The following is a 25,489-nucleotide window of genomic DNA, read 5'->3' as shown; positions in this document are numbered from 1 at the left end:
CCTGTGATCAGCCATGACCTCTCCATGTTTTACCTCCAACTTTCTCAGGAAAGGGATATTCTTGAAAGTTTTCTTTGGCTGCACAAAACAAAACATGGTTTATGTTTTTATTTAGAGCTAAGATAAGAGTCAGTTGAATTGTTTCTTAAGGAAAAGATGTCTCTACATGGTCTATTTTGTCTCAATCCTAGTATATTTTATTCATTTGGTTAAAGACCTGGTGAAAAAATGCTTCATAAGGCAGGGCACTAGTGACTCATACTTGTAATCCTAGCTACTCAGGAGGCTGAGATTTGAGGATCGTAACTTGAAGTGGGTCCAAGTAGAAAAGTCAGTAAGACTCTTATCTCCAATCAACCAGCAAAAAGCTTGAAATAAAGATGTGATTCAAATGGTAGAGCACCAGCTATAAGTTTGAGGGCTGGAGTTCAACACACATACACACACACACACACACACACACACACACACACAGAGGCACATAGGGACTCTCTATCACAGAATTCTTCAGTGGATCATAAGGGGTCTATGCTCTACAAATGCCATAGTGCCCCCCTTAAACTACATGTACTTTCCAGAATATAAGCCTGCTTTTCCTTCCCAAAGCCTTTATACCTGAAACAGAGAGAAATCTCAAAGTGCTTTTGTCGTTTTTAAAAACAGGGTGGTCTGATCATCACAGCAGAAGAGTTCTTATGCACAGCCACCTGGGATGGTGACAGGTACCTGGCATCCAGGGTAGAATTACAGCACTGATTCACTCAGCATCACAGACCAGCCCAGACCCCCACCACCTGCCAAGGACTTCAGTGCTGTGACACCATCGTTAGTTCATGGGTGTTTCCCCTCCCCCTTTATCCTGAGATGGCTATGTTGGGTGGGAATATTCTTTTAATCCTTTTAAAAATAGTCCTCAACAAAGGAGGAGGCTGCAATGCTTGGTAAGAAATGTATGCATTATCCTGCCCATGTAATTGTAACCCCTCTGTACAGTATGTTCACAAATAAAATAAATAAATAAATAAAAATAAATAAATAAAATAAATAAAAAAATAGTCCTCAGATCATTGTAACTACCTTGATGAGTTACCATCACAGGTTTTTAAAAGACCATTGTCCTAGAAAAAGTATTCCTTTTCAGATTACTTTTTTAATTGTTTCCCACGATGGTATTTTATGTTCCTTGAGGAAAACTTAAATCAATCATGGAAGCTGTATTGAATATTGTTAAGAAAACCCATTCAAATCTTGTGATACTTATAAAAATTTTAGATGGTTAAATTAGCAATTGAAAGGTTTTTTTAAACTAATTACATTTACAGAAGGTATTGTTTTATAGCCCAGCTGTGATAGCACATGCTTGTAATTCCAGCACTAGAGAGTGGAAGCAAAAGAATGTTGAAGCTGGGCACCAGTGGCTCATGCCTGTAATCCTAGCTACTCAGGAGGTTGAGATCTGAGGATCTCGGTTCAAAGCCAGCCCGGGCAGGAAAGTGTGTGAGACTCATCTGCAATTAACCACCAGAAGACCAGAAGTAGTGCTGTGGCTCCAGTGGTAGAGTACTTGTTTTAAGCTGAAGAGATCAGGGACAGTGCCCAGACCCAGAATTCAAGCCCCATGACCACCACCACCACCAACAACAACAACAACAACAAAGAATGTTGAGTTTGAGAGGAACCTGGCTACATAGTGAGACCCAGTCTAAAACAAAAATAAATTTAAACACACACAGCTGAGTATCTGGTAGTACCCACCTGTAATCTCAGCTACTCAGGAGAAAGAGGATGATCAAGGTCTGAAGACAGCCTCCAGAACAAAGCAAGAGACCCTATCTGAAAAACTAAAGCAGAAAAGGCTGGGGGGATGGTCATTGCTCAAGTGGTAGAGTGCTTACCTAGTAAGCATAAGGCCTTGATTTCAAATCCCAGTACTGCCAAAAAAATGGATGTATTATTACTTTTATAACATAATATTATAAAATTACATATATTGCCTATTTGAAATTATGTTTATCACCAACTTGGTCCTTAGTTAGTACATTCTTCTCTTTTTGAAGTCCTTATATTCTTTTTTCTTATATGACTGGATTTATTTAATACATAACACTAGCAAAATAATTCATTGATCCTTGCAGTTTCATCCTTCTTGAACATACTTCACAATTACCATTATTAAAAGATATAATCAATATGAGGTGAATTCATTTAAGCTTAAATGAATTCTTTGCTCATGTTTGACAACATTTTTCTGCCTTGAAGTCCTTATATTCTAATTAAGTGTTCTTAGCAGTCTGCCAAGGTTCCCTTTGAGAACCTAACTTAAATAAAATAAAATAAAATAAAAAAGCTATGCATCTTTGATGGACAGCAGTGGCTCAAGCCTACAATCCTAGCTATTCAGGAGGCTGAGATATGAAGACTGAGGCACAAAGCCAGCCTAGGCAGGAAAGTCCATGAGATTCTTATCTCCATTTTAACCACCAAAAGACACAAGTGAGCTGTGGTTCAAATGGCAAAATGCTAGCCTTGAGTGACAGAGACAGGCTGTGAGCTCAAGTCTCAGTACCAGTACACACACAGACACGCAGACACATAGATACAGATACAGACACACACACACACACACACACACACGCACGCACGCACGCACGCATGCACGCACGCACGCATTATGCATCTTCTCTGAAGAAAAGCATACCAAACTGTACATGTAATTTCACGATCCCTTGAAATATCAGATTAGTAATCCCTGCTCTAATCATTGATGACAGTTTGCTTTAAATAACACAATTTGGCAAATTATTCTCACTTCAAACAATCTTCTATCTTTGCTTACTTCCTCTGTCAAGGTAGATGTTGACTAGAAATAGAAAACTGCAATGCATTATTACAGAACTCTTAGTACCAGCAATTTTTGTTATGTTATAGTCTAAAATAAGCACTAAGTTTTTGTGGTTGGTGACAGTACTTTTCATTTGGGACTTCTTAATCTGAGAGAGGTTGATGGACAATTTTCCACTCTAATAACATAATTAAAACTAAGCACACTGGAAATAGAACAAACAAAAATAGCAATAAATTACTTCAATGAATTGAAAAAAATCTTTTGACCTTTAAAAAATAAGAGGTTTGGGGTTGGAAGAGAATAATTCACAGCAAACTGTTACCTATCTACATAAGGTATAAACTCAAGGAAAGAAATCATAAAATCTTTACTGGAAGTACAACTAGAAAATAGCATGTGCCAAAGAAAATCACCCAGAAGAATTTGAAAATGAAGTTACTAGTTAAAATAAATGTTAGATTGTTCAGAGAAGTAAGGGAATTTGAGGACCACACCAACAGCATTTGGCTCACTAGAGCACTTTCAGAAAAGTAAGGAAAGCAAAACTGAACAGCAAAAAGATTAATAAATATGTGCAGAAGAGACAGGCAGAGTGTTTCATGCCTGTAATCCTAGGTACTAGTAAAGTAGAGATCAGGAGGATTATAATTCAAGGCCAGCCTGAGCAAAAAGTTCACAAAATGGGGACTGGGAATGTGGCTTAGTGGTAGAGTTCTTGCCTAGCAAGCATGAAGCCCTGGGTTCGATTCCTCAGTATCACATAAACAGAAAAACAGAAGTGACATTGTGGCTCAAGTGGTAGAGTGCTAGCCTTGAGCAAAAGAAGCTCAGGGACAAAGCCTAGACCCTGAGTTCAAGGCCCAGGACTGGCCAAAAAAAAAAAAGTTCACAAAACAATCTCAACCAATAAAAGCTGGGTGTAATGCTATGTGATGGTCTATCATCCCAGCTACACAGGAAGTATAGATTCAAGCCAGCCAGAGCAGACTAAAAAGGGTTGTACATCAACGTCATTATGACAAGATCAAAGAAGTCTCTGTGTATTTGGAAACGCTGTGCTGGGCACTGGTAGCAAAGAGTTATCAATCATGCCCTTGTCTTCTGGGAGCTCAGTATAGCGAGAAAGATAGATGCACATAGATAGACCTAATTAATCTGCAAGGGATATCTGCACACGGAATTATGGAAACACAGCGTGGGATCTAGAAGGCAAACCGGAAGGTTCTGGAGATGCTGCCCAGCAAGCGGCATTGGAGCAAGGTCTGACATTCCATCTCACCCCAGTTAGAATGGTTACTATCAAGAAAACAAATAATAACCGATTCTGACAAAGATATGGCCAAAAGGGAACTCTAACACATTGTTGGTGGGAATGTAAACTTGTTCAACCACTCTGGAAAGTGATATGGAGGTTCTTCAAAAAACTTAAACATAGAACTACCTTATGACTGAGTAATTTTACTCCTGGAATTTACCCAAAAGATTAAAAACCAGGATGCACACCAAAGCCATCAGCACAACTGTTTTTATCAGAGCACTATTCATGACAGGCAAGGTAGAATAGCCCAGATGCCTCTCAGTGGAGGAACAGATCAAGAAAATGTGGTATATATACACAATTGAATTATATTCATCCATTACAGAGAATGATATTGTACCATTTGTACAGAAATGGAAAGACAGTGGTGGGATCTAAGGATTGTGGTTCAAAGCCAGACTGGGCAGGAAGCTCATGAGACTTATCGCCAGTTAATCACAGAAAAAGCTGGAAGTGGAGCTGTGGCGCAAGTGGTAGTGTGCTAGCCTTGAGCAACAGGAACTCTGAGACAGCGCTGAGGCACAGAATTCAAGCTCCAGTACTAACAAAACAAAGAAATGGAAAGACTTGGAAAAACTTATGTCTGGGCTGAATATTGTATTCTTTCTTTATTTATTTATTTTGTCAGTCATGGGGCTTGAACTCTGGGCCTGGGCGTTGTCACTCAGCTCTTCAGCTCAAGGCGAGCGCTCTACTACTTGAGCCACAGCACCACTTCCTTGGAAACAATTATGTTAAGTGATGTAAGTCAGGCCAGAGAGAAAAGGATGCATGTTTTCGCTTATATGTGGAAGCTAGATTTAGCTTACAAATTCATAAGTAAGTACGTTGGATGGTATGCTATTGTATACAAATCTATTAACTGAAATATGGTAGATTGAAGGGAGATCTCAAATAGGGTAAATCCTTAGGGAAATGAAATCAAAGTTCAGCAAAATAAAATACAAGGAAGTAGGTACTCAAAAGGGGTGGAGTGGGGTCAAGGGAAAGAGGGTAGAAAAATGAAGATAAGACAAGGGGGAAAATGCACTTAGAGGAAGAGGAAGAAGATGAGAGTGAGAGTCAAGAGCACCGAAAGCCGAAACCACGGGTTCTCCTTGACCAAAGGTAGAGAGGCCAATGTCAACACAGGTTATACCAGGCAACGTAGCACATACTTATCATCCTAGCTACTCAGGAGGCAGGGGCAGGAGGATCACAAATCCGAGACCAGCTCAGACAAAAGTTAGCAAAACCCTGTCTCCAATACAAAATCCAAATAAAAGGGTTGAGGGTGTGATTCAAGTGGTGGAAGAATGCTTGCCAAGCATATACAAGGCCCTGAGTCCAGTCCTCAGTATCACACAGTAACAAAAGAGAGAAAGAGAGATGACGTCAAACCCTGACTTCACTTTGCGATCTTGAGCGAGTCATGAACCTCCCCAGGCCTCCCCTTCCGAGTCTTGACTGAACAGTCATTGAGATTCCTAAAGTGATTCTGGCTAGCTTTCCTATAAAAGGGTAGGGTTCAAGTGAGAAAGAGGATGCTCCTACTTCGTGGAAGAACTGTCTTTATTGAGTTTGCTGCCCGAAGTCACAAGTGTTGTATCAGAAAGGTCGTGTAGCATGTCATCTTAATCTGACCATTTACAAAGCTCTTCATCAGGTATTTTCTAATTCAGTCCTAACCACCATCCTGTAAGTGCTCTAGAATTCCTATTTCATAGATGAAGACACTGAGATCACACAAGGCTGAAGTAATCCCAAGGTTAGCTTTCATTAAAGTAAATCATTTTCTCTTCATCAAAAGATTCTAGCCAGTGCTACTGGTTCACATCTGTAATCCTAGCTCTTCAGGAGACTCACATCTGAGGATCACAGTTCAAGGCCAGCCCAGAAGACAAATGTGAGAGACTCTTATCTCCAATTACCAGCAATTAACTTAGGCTACAAAGTATAAAATGCAGTAGCAAAACAGCTTAACTCAATCCATCTATTTTTGTGCAATTGGTGTAAATAAAACATTGAGTTAGACCAGTGACTTTACTTTTGTAATAATGATTTCTTTCTCTCTGCTAACTACAGGTTGTACAAGGTCCTACATGGTTCATTTTATAATACCTAGTGCATACCAAAACATGCTAATACAACCAACCAAGAAGCAAAGAAATCTTAGATCTTCACAAGAGAGATAAAAACTTCAATTATTTATTAACTATCTTCCTCTTGTTAATTGAGTCATTAAAAGTTCATTCTATATAGAAAGGATATTATTTATATCATTGACAGTTGTAAACATCTCGACTTTGTTTTCTAAACTACTGATGTAGCTTCTTTCCTAAGTAAATGCATCTTTAGTTTTAAAAAAAATTACGCATATATTTTTCTTTTTTTATGCAGAGTCCATATTGAGAGGTTCTTTTTTTGGTGGGGGGAGTCATGAGGCCTGTACTCTGGGCCAGGGCACTGTTCCTCAGCTCTTCAACTCAAGGCTAGCCCTCTACCACTTGAGCCACAGCACCCACTTCCGGCTTTTTTCTTTTTGCTTATGTGGTGCTGAGGAATCGAACCCAGGGCCTCAGGCATGCAAGGCAAGCGCTCTACCACTGAGCCACCTTCCCAGCCCCCACGCATATATTTTTCTAGGCAGGCAAGATATTGTAAGTTAATTCTTAGAATAGTTTAGGTCATATAATTATTTTATAAGGTTGCCCTCATTTCTCAAGCATTCAGCACTTCGAAATCAAGGCAAATTTTATACATTTGTAAATCTATAATTTTCCATCTGCCTTTTATATGTAAGTTCAACATAAAACAAATCAAAGGACAATTGCTAAGCAGGTAGTTTATGCCCAACATAGTGGGTAACAGCTGCAGCTTACCTAATAGAAAGGATAAAATGCCTACTGTTATAATTCTGTGCTTATATCAGAAACATGTTAGCCAGACACTGGTGGCTCCTACCTATAATCCAGCTACTCAGGAGGCTGAGAAAAGAGGCAGAAGCTAGTAGGGCTGAAAATTCTCTGAGACTCTTATTGCCAATTAACCAGGGGGAGAGACTGGAAGTGGAAGTGTGGCTCAAGTGGTAGAGCCTTGAGCCAAAAAGCTAAGTGAGACGTCAGATGTGAGTTCAAGACCCAGTAGCCACACACACACACACACACACACACACACACACACACACACACACACACACACACGAAAAGCACTACAGGTTGATGCTGAGGGTCTGACCACATCTTGTCCTATGCCCCATCTCTGTTGGCTTGTCAACCATCACTTGGTGATGAACTCCACAGAGATGGAAATTCAGGATTGATCCAACAGGTTGTATTCCAGAACTCCAGCCATCATGTGTCCCTCATCACCTGGAAACAGTGCCCACCAGCAGATCTGAGGGTTTCGGAAAAATTATCCTGGGAGGGAATTTGATAGACACTCATTAACAACAACCTGAAAGGACCTGGGCTTTCTTCTTCAGATCACAGCTGCAGTGACTTCATCCAGTTCACATTACCGTTCATCCTGAAAAATGAAAGAGGTTAACCCAGCCTTTGTGGTGCCAGCAGGGAGGATCCATTTCAACTCCTCACACAGGTGAACTCCTCGCATAGATTTCCAAAGAGCGAAACGACCTGACTACCCATAGCTGAGCAATCCCACTGGGCAGATTTCTTGGTTCGAACATCCTAATGCTAAAAGGGAAGCGCCAATGTCATACTCACTTTTAGTTTCTTGTTTAGTTTACAGCAGTATTTGTACACCATTGCCAAGTTCAGAGGTCCAAAATCTGCATAGAAACTGAGACATAAATAAAACATCACATTTAGTACAGGTACGATTTTCAGTATCATTAATGGTCATTTGGAAGTTATTTTTAGTACTAGGGTTTGCACTTGTTAAGGCAGGTATTCTGCCACTTCTGCTTTCAGCCCTTTTTTGCTCTGGTTATTTTTGAGATAGCGATTCACTTTTCATCCATGCCCACTGGGACTATGCTCCTCCTATTTTCGCTTGCTACTATAGCTGGAATGACACTTACACGCCACCACACAGGCTCATCCACGGCCTACAGGGAACAGATGTGGAGGGAAACAGAAGCTAAGCCTTTTTCATACCCAGCACATCTAGCTTGTCTCACATGACCTACGTTTATGATCCATCATTACTTTGTCTTTGGTTTTTCAAATGAGCTACTCGGAGTCCATTCCCAGAGGTGCCATTGTTGAAAGTACTGTTGCAAATTATTCTACATATGAGAATCTCTATGGGAAAACTTTTCAACAACTCAGTAGAAAGATAAACTACATTCCAAGCAGGAGCCATTCATTTCAACACAATTTTGACCACCTAGGAGGGCTGTGAGAACGGCTCAAGTGACAGAGCATCTGCTCAGCTAGGCACTAAAGCCTTCAGTTCAAACCTCAGTACCGCCACAAAAAAAATAAGATAAAATTATAAATCATATGATCGCCTACTCTAAGCAAGACCCTGCAAGTTTGCATAAAAAAGTGCTTGTATGTCAAAAAGTGCTTGTAGTTCACTTCTAGCTCCTCAGGAGGCTAAGATCTGAGGATTGTGATTCAAAGCCAGCTCTCAGATCTCAGGCTCCTCAGCCACATCTCACATATGAACCACCTTCACCTGGCATAATAATCACATTGTAAGCGTATGTATGTGTATATATGCACTTGTGCGCACACACATGTGCACGCATGTCCTGGGCCTTGAACTCAGGGTCTGGGCTCTGTCCCTGAGCTTTTCTTTTTAATTTTTGCCAATCCTGGGGCTTGAACTGAGGGGCTGGGCACTGTCCTTGAGATTCTTTTGCTCAAGGCTAGCGCTCTACCACTTGAGCCACAGCACCACTTCCAGATTTTTCTGTTTATGTGATACTGAAGAATAGAACCTAGGGCTTCATGCATGCTGGGCAAGCACTCTACCACTAAGCTACATTCCCAACCCCTGTCCCTGAGCTTTTGTGTTCAAGACTAGTACTCTACCACTTAAGCCACAGCTCCACTTCTGGCTTTCTGATGGTGATGTAGAGAGATAGGAATCCCAGAATTGGGCTGGGAAGGTGGCTCAGTGGTAGAGTGCTTGCCTTGCATGCATGAGGCCCTGGGTTCGATTCCTCAGCACCACATAGGCAGAAAAAGCTGGAAGTGGCACTGTGGCTCAAGTGGTAGAACACTAGCCTTGAGCTGAAGAGCTGATGGACAGCACCCAGGCCCAGAGTTCAGGCCCCACAACCAGCAAAAAAAAAAAAAAAAAAGAATCTCAGACTTTCCTCCCTGGGCTGGCTTCAAACTGTGATTCTCAGATCTCAGCCTCCTGAGTAGCTAGGATTACAGGCGTGAGCCACCAGTGCCCAGCTAATAACCACATTTTTTTTGATTTGTTCTTTTTTTTATTGTGAAAATACTGTACAGAGGGGTTACAATTACATGGGCAAGATAATGAGTACATTTCTTATCAAGCATTGTAGCCTCCTCCTTTGTTTCCCCTTTCCATCCCTTCCCATCCTCACCCCCCCACACACACCAAAGTTGTAAAGTTCATTTTTGACATAACGACTTGTACATCTCATTGTTGCAATGGTTCCACCTGTATCCCTATTTAAACAATTTCTAATAACCACATTTTTAAACAGGTCCTAATCATTCAGTAATAGTAACCTAAGATGAAGGGAATTGAAAGTTTTGTTCAAGCTGTCATCCATAGCCAGCACCCAGACATTAGCAACTGCACATCTTACACAGTTCCCAAACACACAACAGTCTGACACAAAATTTGGTCATCACTTGGTCAACCCATATCCCTAGGCTGGTGTCTTCAATGGGACTCCACAGCCTCCTCTAACCAACAAAGCCACAGAACTAAGACAACCACTCAAGTCTTCCTAGCTGTCATGTGAGATCTTCCAGCACAGTGTCAGGAATCTAGGACTCCAAGGATGGGCACCTGTGACCCACTCCTGTAACCCCAGCTACTCAGGAGACTGTGGTTGAGGATTGTAGTTTGAAGCCAGCCTGGGCAGGAAAGTCTCTGAAATTCTTTTCTCTAATTAACCAGCAAAAAGCCAGAAGTGGAAATGTGGCTCAAGCAATAGAATACCAGTATAAAGAAAAACACCTAAGGATAAGCACAAGGCCCCAGCACACTCACACACTCACACTCACACTCACACACTCACATACACACACACACACACACACATACACACACACACGTCTAGACTCCAGTGTTCCCTACTAGAAACCCATTTCACAGTGCCAACATTTCTCAAGGACTCCCCTTACCTGGTCAACTCTGCCCTATCAGTATGTTGGGTCTAGGTTCAAAAGGAATTAATCTCCTCCTGAATGCCACCTCAGAAAAAGGAGAGAATCCAGCTTGGTCCTGGAAATCAGTGTCCTTTCTGCACAGCTAGGCAGTGAACCCACAAACCCCCAGACGAGAGAGTAGCCTTGTGCTCCTAGAAGGAACCTCAATATCACGGAGCGACGTGCACTCACATGGTGACAGGAGACAAGCTCCTGATCCCTCTCACGCCTGTCCCTGGGTGCACAGCACGAAGGTGCACAATGCAGAGGGTTCACACCCCTTCCACTTCATCCCCGCTAACCTGAGCTTCCGCTGAGGCTTCTGCAAATGCAGGGAGCTGCCGCTCATTGCTTTCAACAAACAGACCAGAATTTATCAACGAGCCTTCAAGCATCAAGTGTGTCCTTCCATGACTCCTTTCTTTGAACAAAATGAGTGAGTAAAAGGTTCTTCCAGAAGCCAGGAGATGGTGGCTCACACCTGTAATCCTAGCTACTCAGGAACCTGAGATCTAAATATTGTAGTTCAAAGCCAGCTCAGGCAGGAACGTCTGTGAGATCTCCAATCAACCACCAAGAAACTGGAAGTCGAGCTTCAAAGTGAGCCTAGGCTCAAAATGGTAGAGCGCTAGCCTGGAGCCAAAGAGCTCAGGGACAGCGTCCAGGCCCTGAGTTTAAGTCCCATGGCAAAAAAAAAAAAAAAAAGACAGAAAGAAAGAAAAAGAAGGGACTGGGAAGGTGGCTCAGAGGTAGAGTGCATGCCTTGCAAGCATGAGGCCCTGGGTTCAATTCCTCAACACCACATAAACAGAAAAAGCCGGAAGTGGCGCTGTGGCTCCAGTGGTAGAGTGCTAGCCTTGAGCTGAAGAGCTGAGGGACAGCACCCAGGCCCAGAGTTCAGGCCCCATGACTGACAAAAAACAAAAACAAAAACAAAAAAGAAAAAGAAAAAAAAGACATTTTCAGCAATATCCTGATAAGATTAAAATTCCCTCCCTCAGAAACATTGCAACCTGGAAGAAGCACAAAGCAGGGTAAGTATAGGGACAGTTTGTGCACGACTTTGGGGGAAAACAGAGCTATGACTGGCCCATACAGATAGATAGATAGATAGATAGATAGATAGATAGATAGATAGATAGATAGATAGATAGATAGATAGATAGATAGATAGATAGATAGATAGATAGATAGATAGATAGATAGAGAACCTCTCGTTTCAGATAGCAGTTGAGCCAGACACTAGTCTTACACCTTTAATCTTAGCTGTTCGGGAGAGTGAGATCTGAAGATCACAGTTCAAAGGCAGCCTAGGCAGAAAAATCGGTAAGACTCTTATCTCCAATTAACTACCAAAAGGTTGGAAGTGGAGCTGTAGCTCTAGTGGTAGAGCTCCAGCCTTGAGCAAAAAGCTAAGGGACAGCACCTAAGCCCTGAGTTCAAGCCCCAATACAGGTACAAAAAAAAATGCTCATTGACAGCTGGCGCATAGATAACTGTGCAAATAAGCAAAAGACTGGGGTGCAAGGAGAAAAGCTATGTTGCTTTATGGCTTTGGGTACAAAGCAAGAAGAAATTAACAAAAGGGACAGGGGAAGAGGCTGGAAGGACTATGCAGGCCAAGTTGTGTGCGTGGCAAGCAGGGCCAGCTTCCAGTCCTCCTCTAGTATTTCGTCATAACTGGCTTGCTCCAGATGGAGCCATGCTCTAGATCCACAATCCAGAAAAGTCTCACCCCAACTATTCACCACCCCAACTTGGTTTTTTTCCCCTACGGTTCTACAGTCAAATCACTTTAAGCCTTTGACTTTGGTAGTGTTGCCGGCAGTGAGCTGGAGGGTATCGTGGAAGATGCCCAATGCCCAATGTCCAAAGCCAGCACTACTGAAAGGGGCTGGCAGCAGCTTCCTAGGACAGAACGATGCCTTCTTCTGTCCCTCACACTTCATATTCCAGGTCACTTCTCCAGCTTATAACCCAGCATTTGACTTCCAAGATTCATGCAAATGACACAGTCTTTCCATACTCCCTGATACCTTCTAAGGTATTAAGAAATGTATATAAGCCAGGCACCCGTGGCTCAAGCCTGTAATCCCAGCTACTTAGGAGGCTAAGATCTGAGGATCAAAGTTCAAAGCCTGCCTGAAGGGCTGGGAATGTGGCTTACTGATATTGTAGTAGAGTGGTTGCCTAGCATGCATGAAGCTCTGAGCTTGATTCCTCAGTACCACATAAACAGAAAAGGCCAGAAGTGGCTCTGTGGCTCCAGTGCTAGCCTTGAGCAACAGAAGCTTGGGGACAGCACCAAGCCCTCAGTTCAAGACCCAGGACTGGCAAAAAATAAAAATAAAAAAGCCAGGCTGAGCAGGAAAATCATCATGAGTCTCTTATCTCCAAATAATCACCAAAACTAAAACAAAAAAACAGCTGGAAGTGGAGCTGTGGCTCAAGTGGTAGAACACTAGCCTTGAGCAAAAGAACTCATGGACAGTGCCCAGGCCCTGAGTTCAAGCCCCAGTACTAATACCAAAAAAAAAAAAAAAAAAAAAAGTATACAGTAAGAAATCAGTTATACAAGCCGGGCGCTGGTGACTCCGGCCTCTAACCTTAGCTACTCAGTAGGCTGAGATCTGAGGATCTTGGTTCAAAGCCAGCCCAGGCAGGAAAATCCGTGAGACACTTATCTCCAATAAACCACCCGAAAACCAGAAGTGGCTCTGTGGCTTAAGTAGTAGAGCGCTAGCCTTGAGCTGAAGAGCTGAGAGACAGTGCCCAGGCCCAGAGTTCAAGCCCCACAACTGACACAAAAAAAAAAAAAATCAGTTATACAAAGATCCCAATGAAGAATCTCACCAATTTGCAATATGAGTAAATTTGTATGAGTAAACCAAAAACACAGTTGGATTGTTTCAAAAGAAGCCGAAAAAGCTTGCTACAAAACCCCAAATATGACCTTTAGCTATTTTTATAAGATAGTCTCAGAATCACTCAGTCCAACCTTATTTCATAACTAATCTTAATAAAACATGATATTTGGAGCCAGGCGCTGGTAGCTCATACCTGTAATCCTAGCTACTCAGGAGGCTGAGATCACAGGGTAACAGTTCAAGACCAGCCCAAGCAAGAAAGTCTGAGAGACTCTTATCTCCAATTAATCACCAAAAAGCCAGAAGTGGGACTGTGGATCAAGTGGCAGAATGCCAGCCTTGAGCAAAAAAAGCTCGCTAATGGACAGAGCCCAGGGCCTGAACTCAAGCCCCAGGACCAGAAAAACCAATTTTTAAAACATTATATTTGGTTCTTTTGCCAATAGTACAATTAGATTCATGTGAAGATCACAGAGTGGGAGCAGATATTGGTAGTCAACAAATTGACAGCCATGTCAAAGACAGCTGGCAGCACTAACATAGCACTACTCAGTGCCAGGCATGGTCATACACTTCTATAATCCCACCGTTCGAGAGGCTGAGATAGGAAGATCACAAATTGCAGATCATCCTGAGATACCTAACAAGTTTGAGATCAATCTGGGCTACATAAAACGACCCTGCCTCAAAAAAATAAAATAATTAAAAACTAAATGAATAATTAAAACTACCAAAAGATGACAGGGACAATCCGGCTTGAGCAGACCGACATTTAGTCCTTGGGAGCTCTAAAGCTACAGCTGAATTACAGTGAACCTGCTTAGTTAATGCATTTATAGCAAGAGTCAAGAGTATTATGGCAGGGGGGGAATGGGGAGGGGGGGAGGTAAGACTTGATCAGCAAATTCTTTAAGAAGACACAGATTCATTTTAGAAAGGTCTAAGGCTTTAAAATGCCAAGCTGCAATTTTTCCACGCTGGAGCTATAGCTCAGCGGTAGAGCTCCTGCAAACATGTGTGAAGTCCCAAGTTCAATCCCTACCTAGTACTGCAGAGAGAGAGAGAGAGAGAGAAGAGCAAGATAGAATTTTTCAGCTCTCTGCAGCAGTATCCTTATTGAAATACAACCTTTCCAGAAAAAAAACGTAAATAAATTGTTCACTGGAGAGTATCAAAGAAACTAAACTCAAATTAAACCACTATTTCCAATTCTTCCTTCCACACTCCCTAACCTTCAGCTTGACTTGTTTGAACATCATCTCCAAGCTTTTGCTCCAAGACTACTACTACTTCTTTTTCCTCTTTCTCCTCTTCCTCTTCTTCCTCCTCCTCCTCCTTTACCTCCTCTTCTTCCTTCACACTCTCCTCCTCCTCCTCTTCCTCCTCTTCTTTATTGTGCCAGTACTGAGGCTTGAACTTAGGACCTTGTGCTCTTGCTTGGCCTTTTTGCTCATGGCTGACACTTTACCCATTGAGCCACAGCTCCACTTCTGGCTGTTTTGCTAGTTAATTGGAGGTAAGAATCTCACTGACTTTCTTCCTTCTTGGGATGGCTTCAAAACACAATGCTCAGATCTCAGCCTCCTGAGCAGCTACGATTATTGGCATGAGCTACAGGTGCCTGGCTGCACTTTATTGTTTACCTGTTTATCACTAAACCATTAGTCCACTCAGATCTGTACACCCAAATCCATCCCTATCCAGCAATTTTCAACCACTTAAAAGTTTCAAGTTAAGTTGCCTGGTCCATTAAAAATGTGTAGAGACATTTTTTTTTCTCTTTTTTAAGGCACAAGGTTGTTTTGAGCTGTGGATAAAAAAAAGTCGTTTACTTTGGGCTTGGGAATGTGTTTATGAACTTATAATGAGAACATCTACATCTAATGTCTTAGGAATCTACTTCAAACAAAATAACCAGGCCGCCCTGCAGTGACCTGGCCAAGAAAACACACATGGGCACAGTTGGCTCCCCACTGGGCAGAATGCCCACACAAGGGCCACTCCTGTGCTTCCTGATGAAGACAAACCCTGTAAGAAAACTCCAGCATGGCAATTCAGTTTTGTGCTTCCACCAGACTTTGCTCAAGCAAATGGAAAAAAATAACTGCGTTACAATTTATTATCATGAAGATTAGAGAACAAATGCCTAGATACACAAGTATTTAAATAAATCATATTTACCTAGAACATAGAATCTGATTCTAGTGGGTGACAGAATTAGGTCACAGGGAGCGTAGGGATGGAAGGAGGGCAGGAGGTTTTGAGTCCCAAAACCAAAAGAAAAAAGTGGCCAGGCACCAAAGACTCATGCTTGTAAATACTACTCAATACTACTGAGGATCACAGTTCAAAGCCAGTCAGTGCAAGAAAGTCCCTGAGATTCTTATCTTCAATAAACGACTAAATAAGACAGAAGCAGATCTGTGGCTCTAGTGATAGAGTGCTAGCCTTGAGCAAAATAAAAGCTCGGGGACAGTGCCTAGGCCTTGAGTTCAAGCCTCAAGACCAGGACCAAAAAAAAAAAAAAAAGCTAAGTATTTTCCTAGGCTTTCTAACACTGCTCTCTCTCTTCCCTCTTCCCTGCCTCCCCCCCTTCTCTTAGTGTTGAGGTCAGATCTCACATTTACTAGACAGGTGCTCTACAACCACAGCCATGTCTCCAGCTGCTTTTTACTAAAATTTGTGCAGAAATCAGTCTTTAAACAGACACATACACACACACACACACACAAATACACACACACTCATCATGGACATGGTGGTACTGTCCTATAATTCCACACTCAGGAGGCTGACTCAGGAGGAACTGGATCTCCAGTCAAGGCCAGCCTAGACTACACAGTGAGCCAGTCTGGAAAAAAAAAAAAAAGGGGGGGGGGACAATGGTTCAGCCTGTAATCCTAGCTACTCAGGAAGCTGATATCTAAGGATCAAGGTTCAAAGTCAGCCTGAGCAGAAAAGTCCTTGAGGCTCTGTCTCCCAAATAACCAGCAAAATGCTAAACTAGAGGTGTAGCACAAGAACTAGAATACCCATTGAGAATCAGCACAAGGCCCTGATTTCAAATCTCAGTCTAGCAAGATAGCAATACTAATGTGTATGAAGCCTTCTAATCAAAATAATAGTAGTGCCTGCTGCAATGACTATTATTATTATTATTCCAGTGGTGGAAACTTTCCTGAGTTCAACCACAAGTCATATACTGCCCATATCACAGCAACTCAAAATGAGAATTGACAACTACATGGTGAGCTGAAGGCTCTACAACATTTCACCTGTGTGTGTTTGTGTGTTGTTTAAGTAATACCCAACTTCCCACTACGCTACCTGACTTGCTCCATGTTGAACTTTCAATAAAAACTTAAAAGCCACAAAGAGAATCTTCTCACCTACATCTAAACACTCCTAATATTTCCAGGAAAAGGAAGTTTTTCTGTAATGCCACTCAAAGATGCCCTGTGCTCAAAATTTGCAACAGATGAGATAAATTTATTGTTAACTATTCTACAATTTATCTAAAAAATTTCTGGATGCATTGATATCAGGCTGCTTGAATAAAATTTAAGTCAAAATTGATTCACTTAAATCTTTCTTAATATAATTTTACTGTTTTTGTTAAGGTGTTGTACAGAGGGATTACCATTTCATAAGTCAGGTAATGATCATATTTCTTTTTGGGCAATGTCACCTCCTCCTTTGCTGTCCCCCAGTTTCATTGAAATCTTTTATTCAGCTAATTAGTTCTCAGTGGAAGCTGCTTGTTTTTTCTGATTTGGTTTGATTCACTTAAGACAGGTTCTCATTATATAACCCAGGCTGGCCTTAAACTAATCTTCCTGCCTCAGCCTCCCCAGTGCAGGGATTATAGAAGAGCCCTGTAACAACAGGCTAACTAAGAAAGCTCATTTGTAACATGTTAGAAGTACTTGGTGAGGAGGTGGGTGCCAGTGGCTCACCAAGCAATCCTAGCTCCTCAGGAGGCTGAGATCTGAGGATCATGGTTCAAAGCCAGCATAGGTAGCATAGTCTGGGAAACTCTTATCTTCAATTAATCACCGAAAAAGCCAAATGCAGAGTTGTTTAGGGACAGCACCCAGGCCTCCTTGAAGCCCCAAGACCAGAGTGTGTACACACACATACACACACACACACACACACACACACACAAGTGAAATTTCTTGGTGTCATTTTAGAAATTGCTGAAAACCCAATCCCCAGAGAATCCTATGACAAGCTCTGTCTCACAATTTCAAAACTTTTTCCAAGGAGAAGCCAAGAAGAGAAAGTGGCTGAGAGAAAAGTGCCTATATCTTATGCTTCCCAGCAAACTGCCTTTCCACACTGTCACCAGCCCACCCTACCAACCAGGATCATCATATGCAAGGCATACAAAGGCTGCAACAACAAATATCGTTGATGCTGCTATCTCTTGAGCCAAGTAACACATACCAAGCTATTAAAAGCCTGTAAACTGGGTGCCACACACCTATAATCCTAACTACTCAGGAAGCTGAGATCTGAGGATCCCAATTCAAAACGAGTCTGGGCAGGAAAATCCATGAGACTCCAATAAACTGCCAAAAAACCAGAAACGGTACTGTGGCTCCAAGTAGTAGAGCACTAGCCTTCAAGCTCTCCAGAACTGGCACATGCATGTACACACACACACACACACACACACACACACACACACACACACACACAAACACACACACACACACACACACACACACACACACACACACACACAGTCAACCTATATTTGGATTTTATTGGTTCCAATAAAGAATTAGCCTTTCAGGAAACTTGGGGGGGGAGTTGGGGAAGCTTGGTAATTTTATTATTAAGGTGTTATACAGAGGCGTTACTATTTCATAAGTCAGGTAATTAGTACATTTCTTTTTTTTTCTTTTTTCTTTTTTTTTTTTTGGACAATGTCACCCCTTCCTTTACTTTCCCCCAGTTTCCTCCTCCCATCCCTGCCCACAAGTTACACAGGTCATTTTCCACATAGTGTATACTGAATAGCATGATTGCCTTTGTTCACCCTGCCTCCCTTCCTCCCTCCCTTTTTATGCCTCTCCCTTCTCCTACCCCGCCAAGGGGGGGGAAAAAAGCAAAAGCAAACACCACCACCAACAATAATTTTTTTTTTAAAGAACAAAAAAAAAGTTTCCATTTCCTGGAATACCTTTCAATAGCTAGTATTTTAAATATTCAAAGAAGTTTCACCTCTAGTGAGTTCTTGGAGTGTAATCAAATACAGATCATTCTTTGAAAATCTTTTTATTTTTAATGGGGCTATTGCAGTGCCACAAAATGAGTTACCTATACTCTTGTTTTAATGCCCAACCTGTAAAACCACAACCCAAGGACAGACTGATTTCTTATCATCCACGTTTCCTGACAATTGCTCAGGCCTTTATAGTAATGAGATAAGCTGTGTTTGAAAACTCAGGCAGAGAACTCACTCAAATCACCTCACTTCACCTCACAAGGCCATTTTGTCCTATTTTTTTCTGCTGGCTTCTCAGAAGGTAGCCATTTCAATCAAGGAGTATGATCAGCCTTTTCTAACTAAATAAACATCTGAGCAAAACACAGCTGGGTCCAGAATAAATGTAGCCTCGTATTTAACAGGCCACTTCATAGTTTCTAAGGTGATCATTTAGCCAGAAAGGCGGCATTGTATTGGCACACTCAGCAAGGAATTAAAGAATCACGGGGTAGCGGAGACCTGATGCAATCATGAATAGAAACACACTCCTTTCCTTATGGGGTCCTTTTTCCACACAAGACATCCTCCACAGACAGAAGCCAGATTACCACAGCATCCTTCTAGAACCTCCAATCTCTCTCAGGCTCCCCTTCCAAGGAAGAGAACCAAACATGACTTCTACTACCTCTGTCTTCTCCCCTCTTCCCCAGAACTCTAGTGGTAGTTTTTGGTTTTTTGTCACCTATGTCTGCCTTGGTCTACCTTCTTCCTTCACTCCTTTCATCCCTGCCCTACTTCCTTGGGAAAGTCCTAAACGTTTGTGATATTAAGTAGTAATGCAAATATCCCTCAAAGTCCTTAAATTCAATCTGACTGAACTGGGATGCTCCAATTTCCCCCTGAACTTCCTGTTTTCAGTTTGTTTCTCAGTTTGAGGCAAGCTCCATGGTGCTGGGCTGTCCTAGGAAGGGCTTTGAATTTCCCTGAGCATTCAGCCAACCGACCAGCTGATACCTTCTCGATGTCACGGCCATCACCCTAATCCAGACGCTTTTTCTTCCCCTAGAGCACCCCAGAACTTTTTCCAAATGGGTAATTTCCTCTCATCATATGTAACTCTATCCCATTAATTGTGTGTGTGTGTGTGTGTGTGTATGTGTGTGTGTGTGTGTGTGTGTGTTTTGATGGTGTGGCTTGAACTCAGGGCCTGGGAGCTGTCCTTGAGCTCTCCCATTTGAGCCACACTAACTTTTTGCTGGTAACTGGAGATAAAACTTTCCTGCCTGGTCTGGCTTTAAATGGTGATCTTCAGGTCAGGTCTCAGCCTCCTGCTGGGATTACAGGTGTGCCCAGCTATGGTGTTAATTTTTGAGAGAGGGTATTTATCCTCTGGAATCACGTGGCTTGGTTTCACATGGCAGCTCTGCACCTTATTTCTGTGACCCTGGACAAGTTACCCACGATCATCATTGCACAGGAAGGAGGCAATAGCACTAACTTCAGAGAATTGCTTGTGAGCACAAATGAATGGCATAGTGGCCGGGCTTGGAGAACAGCAACTGGCACACACTGAAATGGGCAGAAAGCACTTGCCAGGATTTGCAATTAGCACAAATCCGGTCACGCCACACCTGCCCCACAACTCTCACGAGATCACTGCAAGGAAACCCCAGGCTCCATGTCCTGGCATTCACTCTGTCCCCAGCCAACCTCTCCGGTTCATATTCCACCTCTGCCCCCGTGTGACCTGTTTAGGCACGGTGGAGACAAACTGTTCTCTGAACATACAACCCGAGCCTTTCTGCTCTCACACCCATCCCTGCTTGACGAAATCCAGTCCCTCCTCTAAGCCAACCTTAACTCTTCCCGAGCCTTTTCTGAGTCGCTGCGGCCTATGTGACCTCTTGTCAGCACGGGTCAGGTCCCCTAAGGCATCCCTCTTTCCTGTACCTCCCACTGCAGTCCTGTTATAGTCCCTATTGCCTCACACCATCTTCATTTAATTCTCCGTACCACCTAGCACAGTACAATAATGCCGGAGAAACAAAAACAGGGGGTAGAGTAGGAGCAGAAGCACAGGCACCACTGCGGTATAGTAAGGCAAGTTCAAATCAGAGGAGTACAAGCTCTGTTTAGTCTCAGTGTCGTCGTTTGAAATGACATCCAGACTCACAAAAGCAACTAGATGACCTCTCAAGCAAGTTTTTCCCTTCCAGACACCAGAAGTATGGTGGGATAAATGCAAAGGTATATAGCTGATGAATATGTAAGCATATGTCTATAGTCCCAACATTTGGGAGATGGAGGCAGATGGTCGAAGAGTTTCAAGGACAGCCGAGGTTGCATAGTGAGTCACAGGCCAGTCTGATCTCTCTACATTTAAAACTAAAATAAAATAAATTGTAGCTGGCCCTATCCTAATAACAACATTAAAATCACACTGTGGAGCCCTTTGCTAGTGACTCATACCCATAATCATAACTATTCAGGAGGCTGAGATCTGAGGATCATTGTTTGAAGCCAGCCAGGCAGGCAAGTCTATGAGACTTTTATCTCCAATTAACCACCAAAAAGCCAGAAGTAGAGCTTTGACTGAAGCGGTAGAGCACTACCCTTGGCCATAAAAGCTCAGGGACAACACCCAGGCCAGGCCATGATTTCAAGCCCCAGAACTAGCATACATGCACACGTATGTGCGCGCATGCACACACACACACACACACACACACACACACACACACATATAAATCACACAGTGGAGCTATGGCTCAAATGGTAGAGTACTGACTGACCTTGAGCATAAAAGCCAAGCCAAGAGCCAGGCACCAGTGTCTCATGCCTGTAATCCTAGTTACTCAGGAGGCTGAGATCTGAGGATCATGTTTCAAAACCAGCCTGGGCAGAAAAGTCTGTGAGACTCATATCTACAATAAACTACTCAGAAAAAGCCAGAAGTGGTGCTGTGGCTCAAGTAATAGAGCGCTAGCCTTAAGCAAAAATGTGACATGAGAGTTGGAGGCCCTAAATTCAAGCCCTGATACTAGCACAAAAACAAAAAATAAAAATGTAAGCACATAAAAAAAAAATTCCTCACAGATCAACATTAGAATCAAAAAGTCACACTTGTGATCCTAGCTTCTCAGGAGGCTGAGATCTGAGGATTGCAGTTCACAGTCAGCCCAGAAAAGATTCTATCTTGAATTAACCAGCAAAAAAAAAAAAAAAAAAGAGCCGGGCTCAAGTGGCAGAATACCAACAGTGAGCAAGCAAGGTAATCAAGTGTGATACCCTGAGCTGCAGCCCCAGTACAAACATAAAACAAAACAACAACAAAACGCAATTGTACATGTGCTTAGTTGGCTAAATATAATTTTCTGTTAGATCTAGCAATCCCAAGAGAAGTGATTCAGATCTCATTAAGCAGAGCTTGTTCAGTGACATATTAGTCACTAGCACCTTAACCACTGCAGAATATGGAAGGAAGGAAGGAAGGAAGGAAGGAAGGAAGGAAGGAAGGATGGAAGGAAGGGAGGGAGGAAGAGAGGGGTGGGAGGGAGGGAGGGAGGGAGGGTGGGAGGGAGGGAGGGAGGGATAGTAAGTAAGCTCAAGAAGATATACTCCCAACAACAAAGTGACCACTCAATAAACACTGCTGGCTAGCAATGACATCACCCAGGTACTGGGGTCAGGGAAGCGGCTGGCACAACCCTGTCTAGAAGCAGAACTGTAAGCTGACACCAGGGATTTCAACTTCAGCTCAGCAACTCTGGGCATTCAGAAGCTGCAGCAAAAGACTCTTTCATTCCCTTTCTCAGCCATTCAAGAAGCACCCAGCTCCCAGCACCACATAGAGCAACAGCCCGAAGACATCAGTTTCCGATGAAGTGACAATTCAAGATTGTCTTCCCTCAAATAAAAGAGAGCACAGTGCTCACTTTTCCAAAGGCCTGGTAGTACCCACAAATCCTTAGGTAGAACAGCCAACAGCCCTAAGTGGACAAGTCCTAGGAAGCTTATTATGGTTCATTTAACTATGCACGTTCAACTGCACATCCAGTTAAAAGAACAAGAAGTTAAAATTAAACATCTAAATTAGAGCGTAGAAGGCTCCTCTGAAATACCAGCTTTTTAAATAAAAGATGACTGAGTTAACTTCCTTAGTCCTTACTATCTTGCTATCTTACTTAGTGACTGGAGATTTATCCATATTTTTTCAATAATTTTATTCTTATAATTTAGGTGTTTTACAGAGGGGCTACTATTTCTTAGGCCAGATAATGAGTACATTTTTTTATAATGTCATCCCTTCCTTTACTTTCCCCCAATTTCTCCCTCCTTTCCCTGCCCACAAGTGACATAGGTCATACCAATTAATTTTTTACTATTAAAATATCCTTTGAGGCAGGAGGAGTTGGGGAGATGGGGATGGAAGGGATGGTAGGGGAAAAACAAAGGAGGAGGTAACAATGCTCCATAGGAAATGTACTCATTACCTTACTGATGCAACTGTAACCCCTCTGTATGATATCTTTATAATAAAATATATATATTATTAAAAAATCCTTCACATTATTAAAATATTTTTTCCTTGGGTCACCTGTCTGTCACAGAAGTTCCGGCAGTTACTTTGCATTCTTAAATCCTAATCCAACAGATGTCAAGTAAATAAATACTACTAAAATACTCATGGGGGAGGGGAGGTAGTACCATAAAGTTTGAGGCACTTAAATAATAATTCAGTCATACAGATAAACATCATCCTCATACACTGGACTTGAAGAGAGCCTCTGCATCTCATGTCCTGCAGCTTTCTGGGAAAAAAAAATCATACTGCACCAATAAAAAAAAAGTCCTGAGCTATGACAGAGAAGCCTTGAACTTGAGCACCTGTAATCCACATACTGCCTTGTACTCTGTGTGCTCCATTTAGAGAGCAACAGGCAATGACAGTGTGTGTGTGTGTGTGTGTGTGTGTGTGTGTGTGTGTGTGTGTGTGTGTGTGTGGCTGCCCGGTGGCAGTCTAGGGGGTGTGAAGTGTCCACACTCCTCAAGCACCTAAACTTTAAAAAAAAATGGTAATGTTCCCTGGGATTACAGCAGAGCAGTAGATTAAAACGACATAATGGGACAGAACAGTGTTCTCACATCAAAGAACCAGAGAGAGAGAGAAGAGAGAGAGAGAGAGAGAGAGAGAGAGAGAGAGAGAGAGAGAGAGAGAGAGAGAGACTTACTTTTCATAGACCAGCTCCTCATCGATGGAGAAATAATGGGTATTTGCTGTGCTTTTTGGTCTATTCCTTAAAGTAGCAAAATATAATCGATCTGAAAGACAAATTTTAAAAAAAGACAAGTAGAAAAAAAAAACATGAGTAAGGACGTGCGAGGAAGGCTGGTAATAACACCCAAGAGAACACATTGTAACAACTGCTACTCTTAACTTAAAGACCCCGTGAACACGTTGCAGTCTTGTAGAAACCTGATCTCTCCAACTACCCCCCCCAGTCCCCAAATCTACAGAGAACCCCCCCTCTAACCCTTCTCCCCGGCAGGAGAAAGAGAGCCAGACCGAGAGGCCGGGTGGGGGGCTCAAGGTCCTTGTCCTCCATGCTTCGGGGGGACCCAGGGTCCTGATCTCCCATGCTTCGGGATAACCCCCCTCCAAACTGGGAGATGGAAAGTTTACTTCCGAACTGAGATGCGTGCGGAAGGAGAAGAGAGAGGCGAGAGAGCCTCTCCCGGGACGGCTGCGGGGACTTCAAGAAGAGGAAGGGAGGAAGAGGAGCAGGAGGAGAGGCCGGAGAGGAATGGGGGTGTGGTAGGGGGTGTCCCGAACACCAAAGCTAGCCATAGTAGGGCGGGAGGGGAGAGGGTGAACCGGAGCAGGATTTCCCCCCCGACACACACACACACACACACAGCCCGACCCCTGGGGTTAAGTTCCCCGCGCCCCCCCCCCCCCCGGCAGCAGCCGGCCAGGTCCCAATAATTGAGAAGCTGCAGAAAAGAACGAGGGACGCAAGAAAGAGAAGCCGGAAGCCCGGGGGTCCTCGGGGAGGGGAGCGGGGCGCGGGGGGGAGGGACAAAGGGATCCGTGAGGAATTGGGGTTCGGGGAGGGGGAGGGGGCGCGGAGAGGCGGCCGGACGCCGGGGAGGCGGCCCCTCACCTTTCATGAACTCGCAAGCCCCGAGGAGCTCCCCCGTCTCCGCTGCCATCTTAAGCGACATCCGCACGGAGCCGGGCTGGGTGGCGGCCGGCTGAGGTCACCCGCCCCGGGGGGCTTGGCCGCTGGCCCCGGGGGGTGGGGGGCTTGGCCGCTGGCCCCGGAGCCCCGGGAGCTGGCGGCGATCCCGAACGCGGAGCCCTCGTGGAGGCGGCGGCGGCGGCGGCGGCGGGCTCAGCGCGCCCCGCGCCCCGGGGACATTCCGCGGGGACCCGAGCCCGCTCCGCTCCTGCGCGCCCCCGGCCGGGGACCCCGCGGCGGCTCCCCGGGAACGCACACCCGCTCTCACGGCCCCGCAAAGTCCTTCCCCGGCTCCCAGGGCGACCATGGAGGACCAGGAGGAGGAGGACGACGGCGGGGCTAGCCGCGATCGCGCCCGTGGCTACTACTCGCGCGGCGGTGCCCGAGGGCTGGCAGCCGCGGCCCGGGCGCCTCCTTCTTCGCCACCTCCTTTCAGCCCGGCTCCTCCTCTTCTTCCTCCTCCCCCTCGGGTCCGCCCCCAGGCCCGCCTCCCCGCCCCCCCTCTGTCCCCTCCACTTTCAAGGCTCCGAGGCCATCCCTTAAAGGGACAGCCCCGCTCCTTTCTCTTGGACTGCCCTGGGGTCCCCCCCCCCGCCTCACACTCACACCCCGCCGTAACCAGGCGCCCCGCGGGTCACTAGGGGCCGGTTGCTAAGGCTTTGTTGTCGTGCACCAATCGCAATGCAGGAAA

General features: G+C 43.9%; 1 protein-coding gene across 3 annotated transcripts in view; it reads right to left on the bottom strand.

Annotated features, from left to right (window-relative positions):
- Cdc14a (cell division cycle 14A) overlaps positions 1–25,269 on the bottom strand; it is a 151,787-nt gene extending 126,518 nt beyond the window's left edge. For all 3 annotated transcript variants that reach the window (XM_070007822.1, XM_070007823.1, XM_070007821.1), the window contains exons 1-3: positions 24,721–25,269; positions 23,788–23,878; positions 7,871–7,946 (exon numbers count right to left, since the gene is read on the bottom strand). In XM_070007822.1, the coding sequence (XP_069863923.1) occupies positions 7,871–7,946; positions 23,788–23,878; positions 24,721–24,781 (228 nt within the window). In that variant the 5' untranslated portion in view covers positions 24,782–25,269. The remainder of the gene's footprint in view (positions 1–7,870; positions 7,947–23,787; positions 23,879–24,720) is intronic.
- Between the last annotated feature and the right edge of the window lie 220 nt (positions 25,270–25,489).

The sequence above is a fragment of the Dipodomys merriami genome, unplaced genomic scaffold, assembly GCF_024711535.1.
Source record: "Dipodomys merriami isolate MVZ:Mamm:240054 unplaced genomic scaffold, mDipMer1.0.p SCAF_7, whole genome shotgun sequence".
Lineage (NCBI taxonomy): Eukaryota > Metazoa > Chordata > Mammalia > Rodentia > Heteromyidae > Dipodomys > Dipodomys merriami.
The sequence above is the reverse complement of the archived record's forward strand: the minus strand, read 5'-3'. Positions and strand labels throughout refer to the sequence as shown.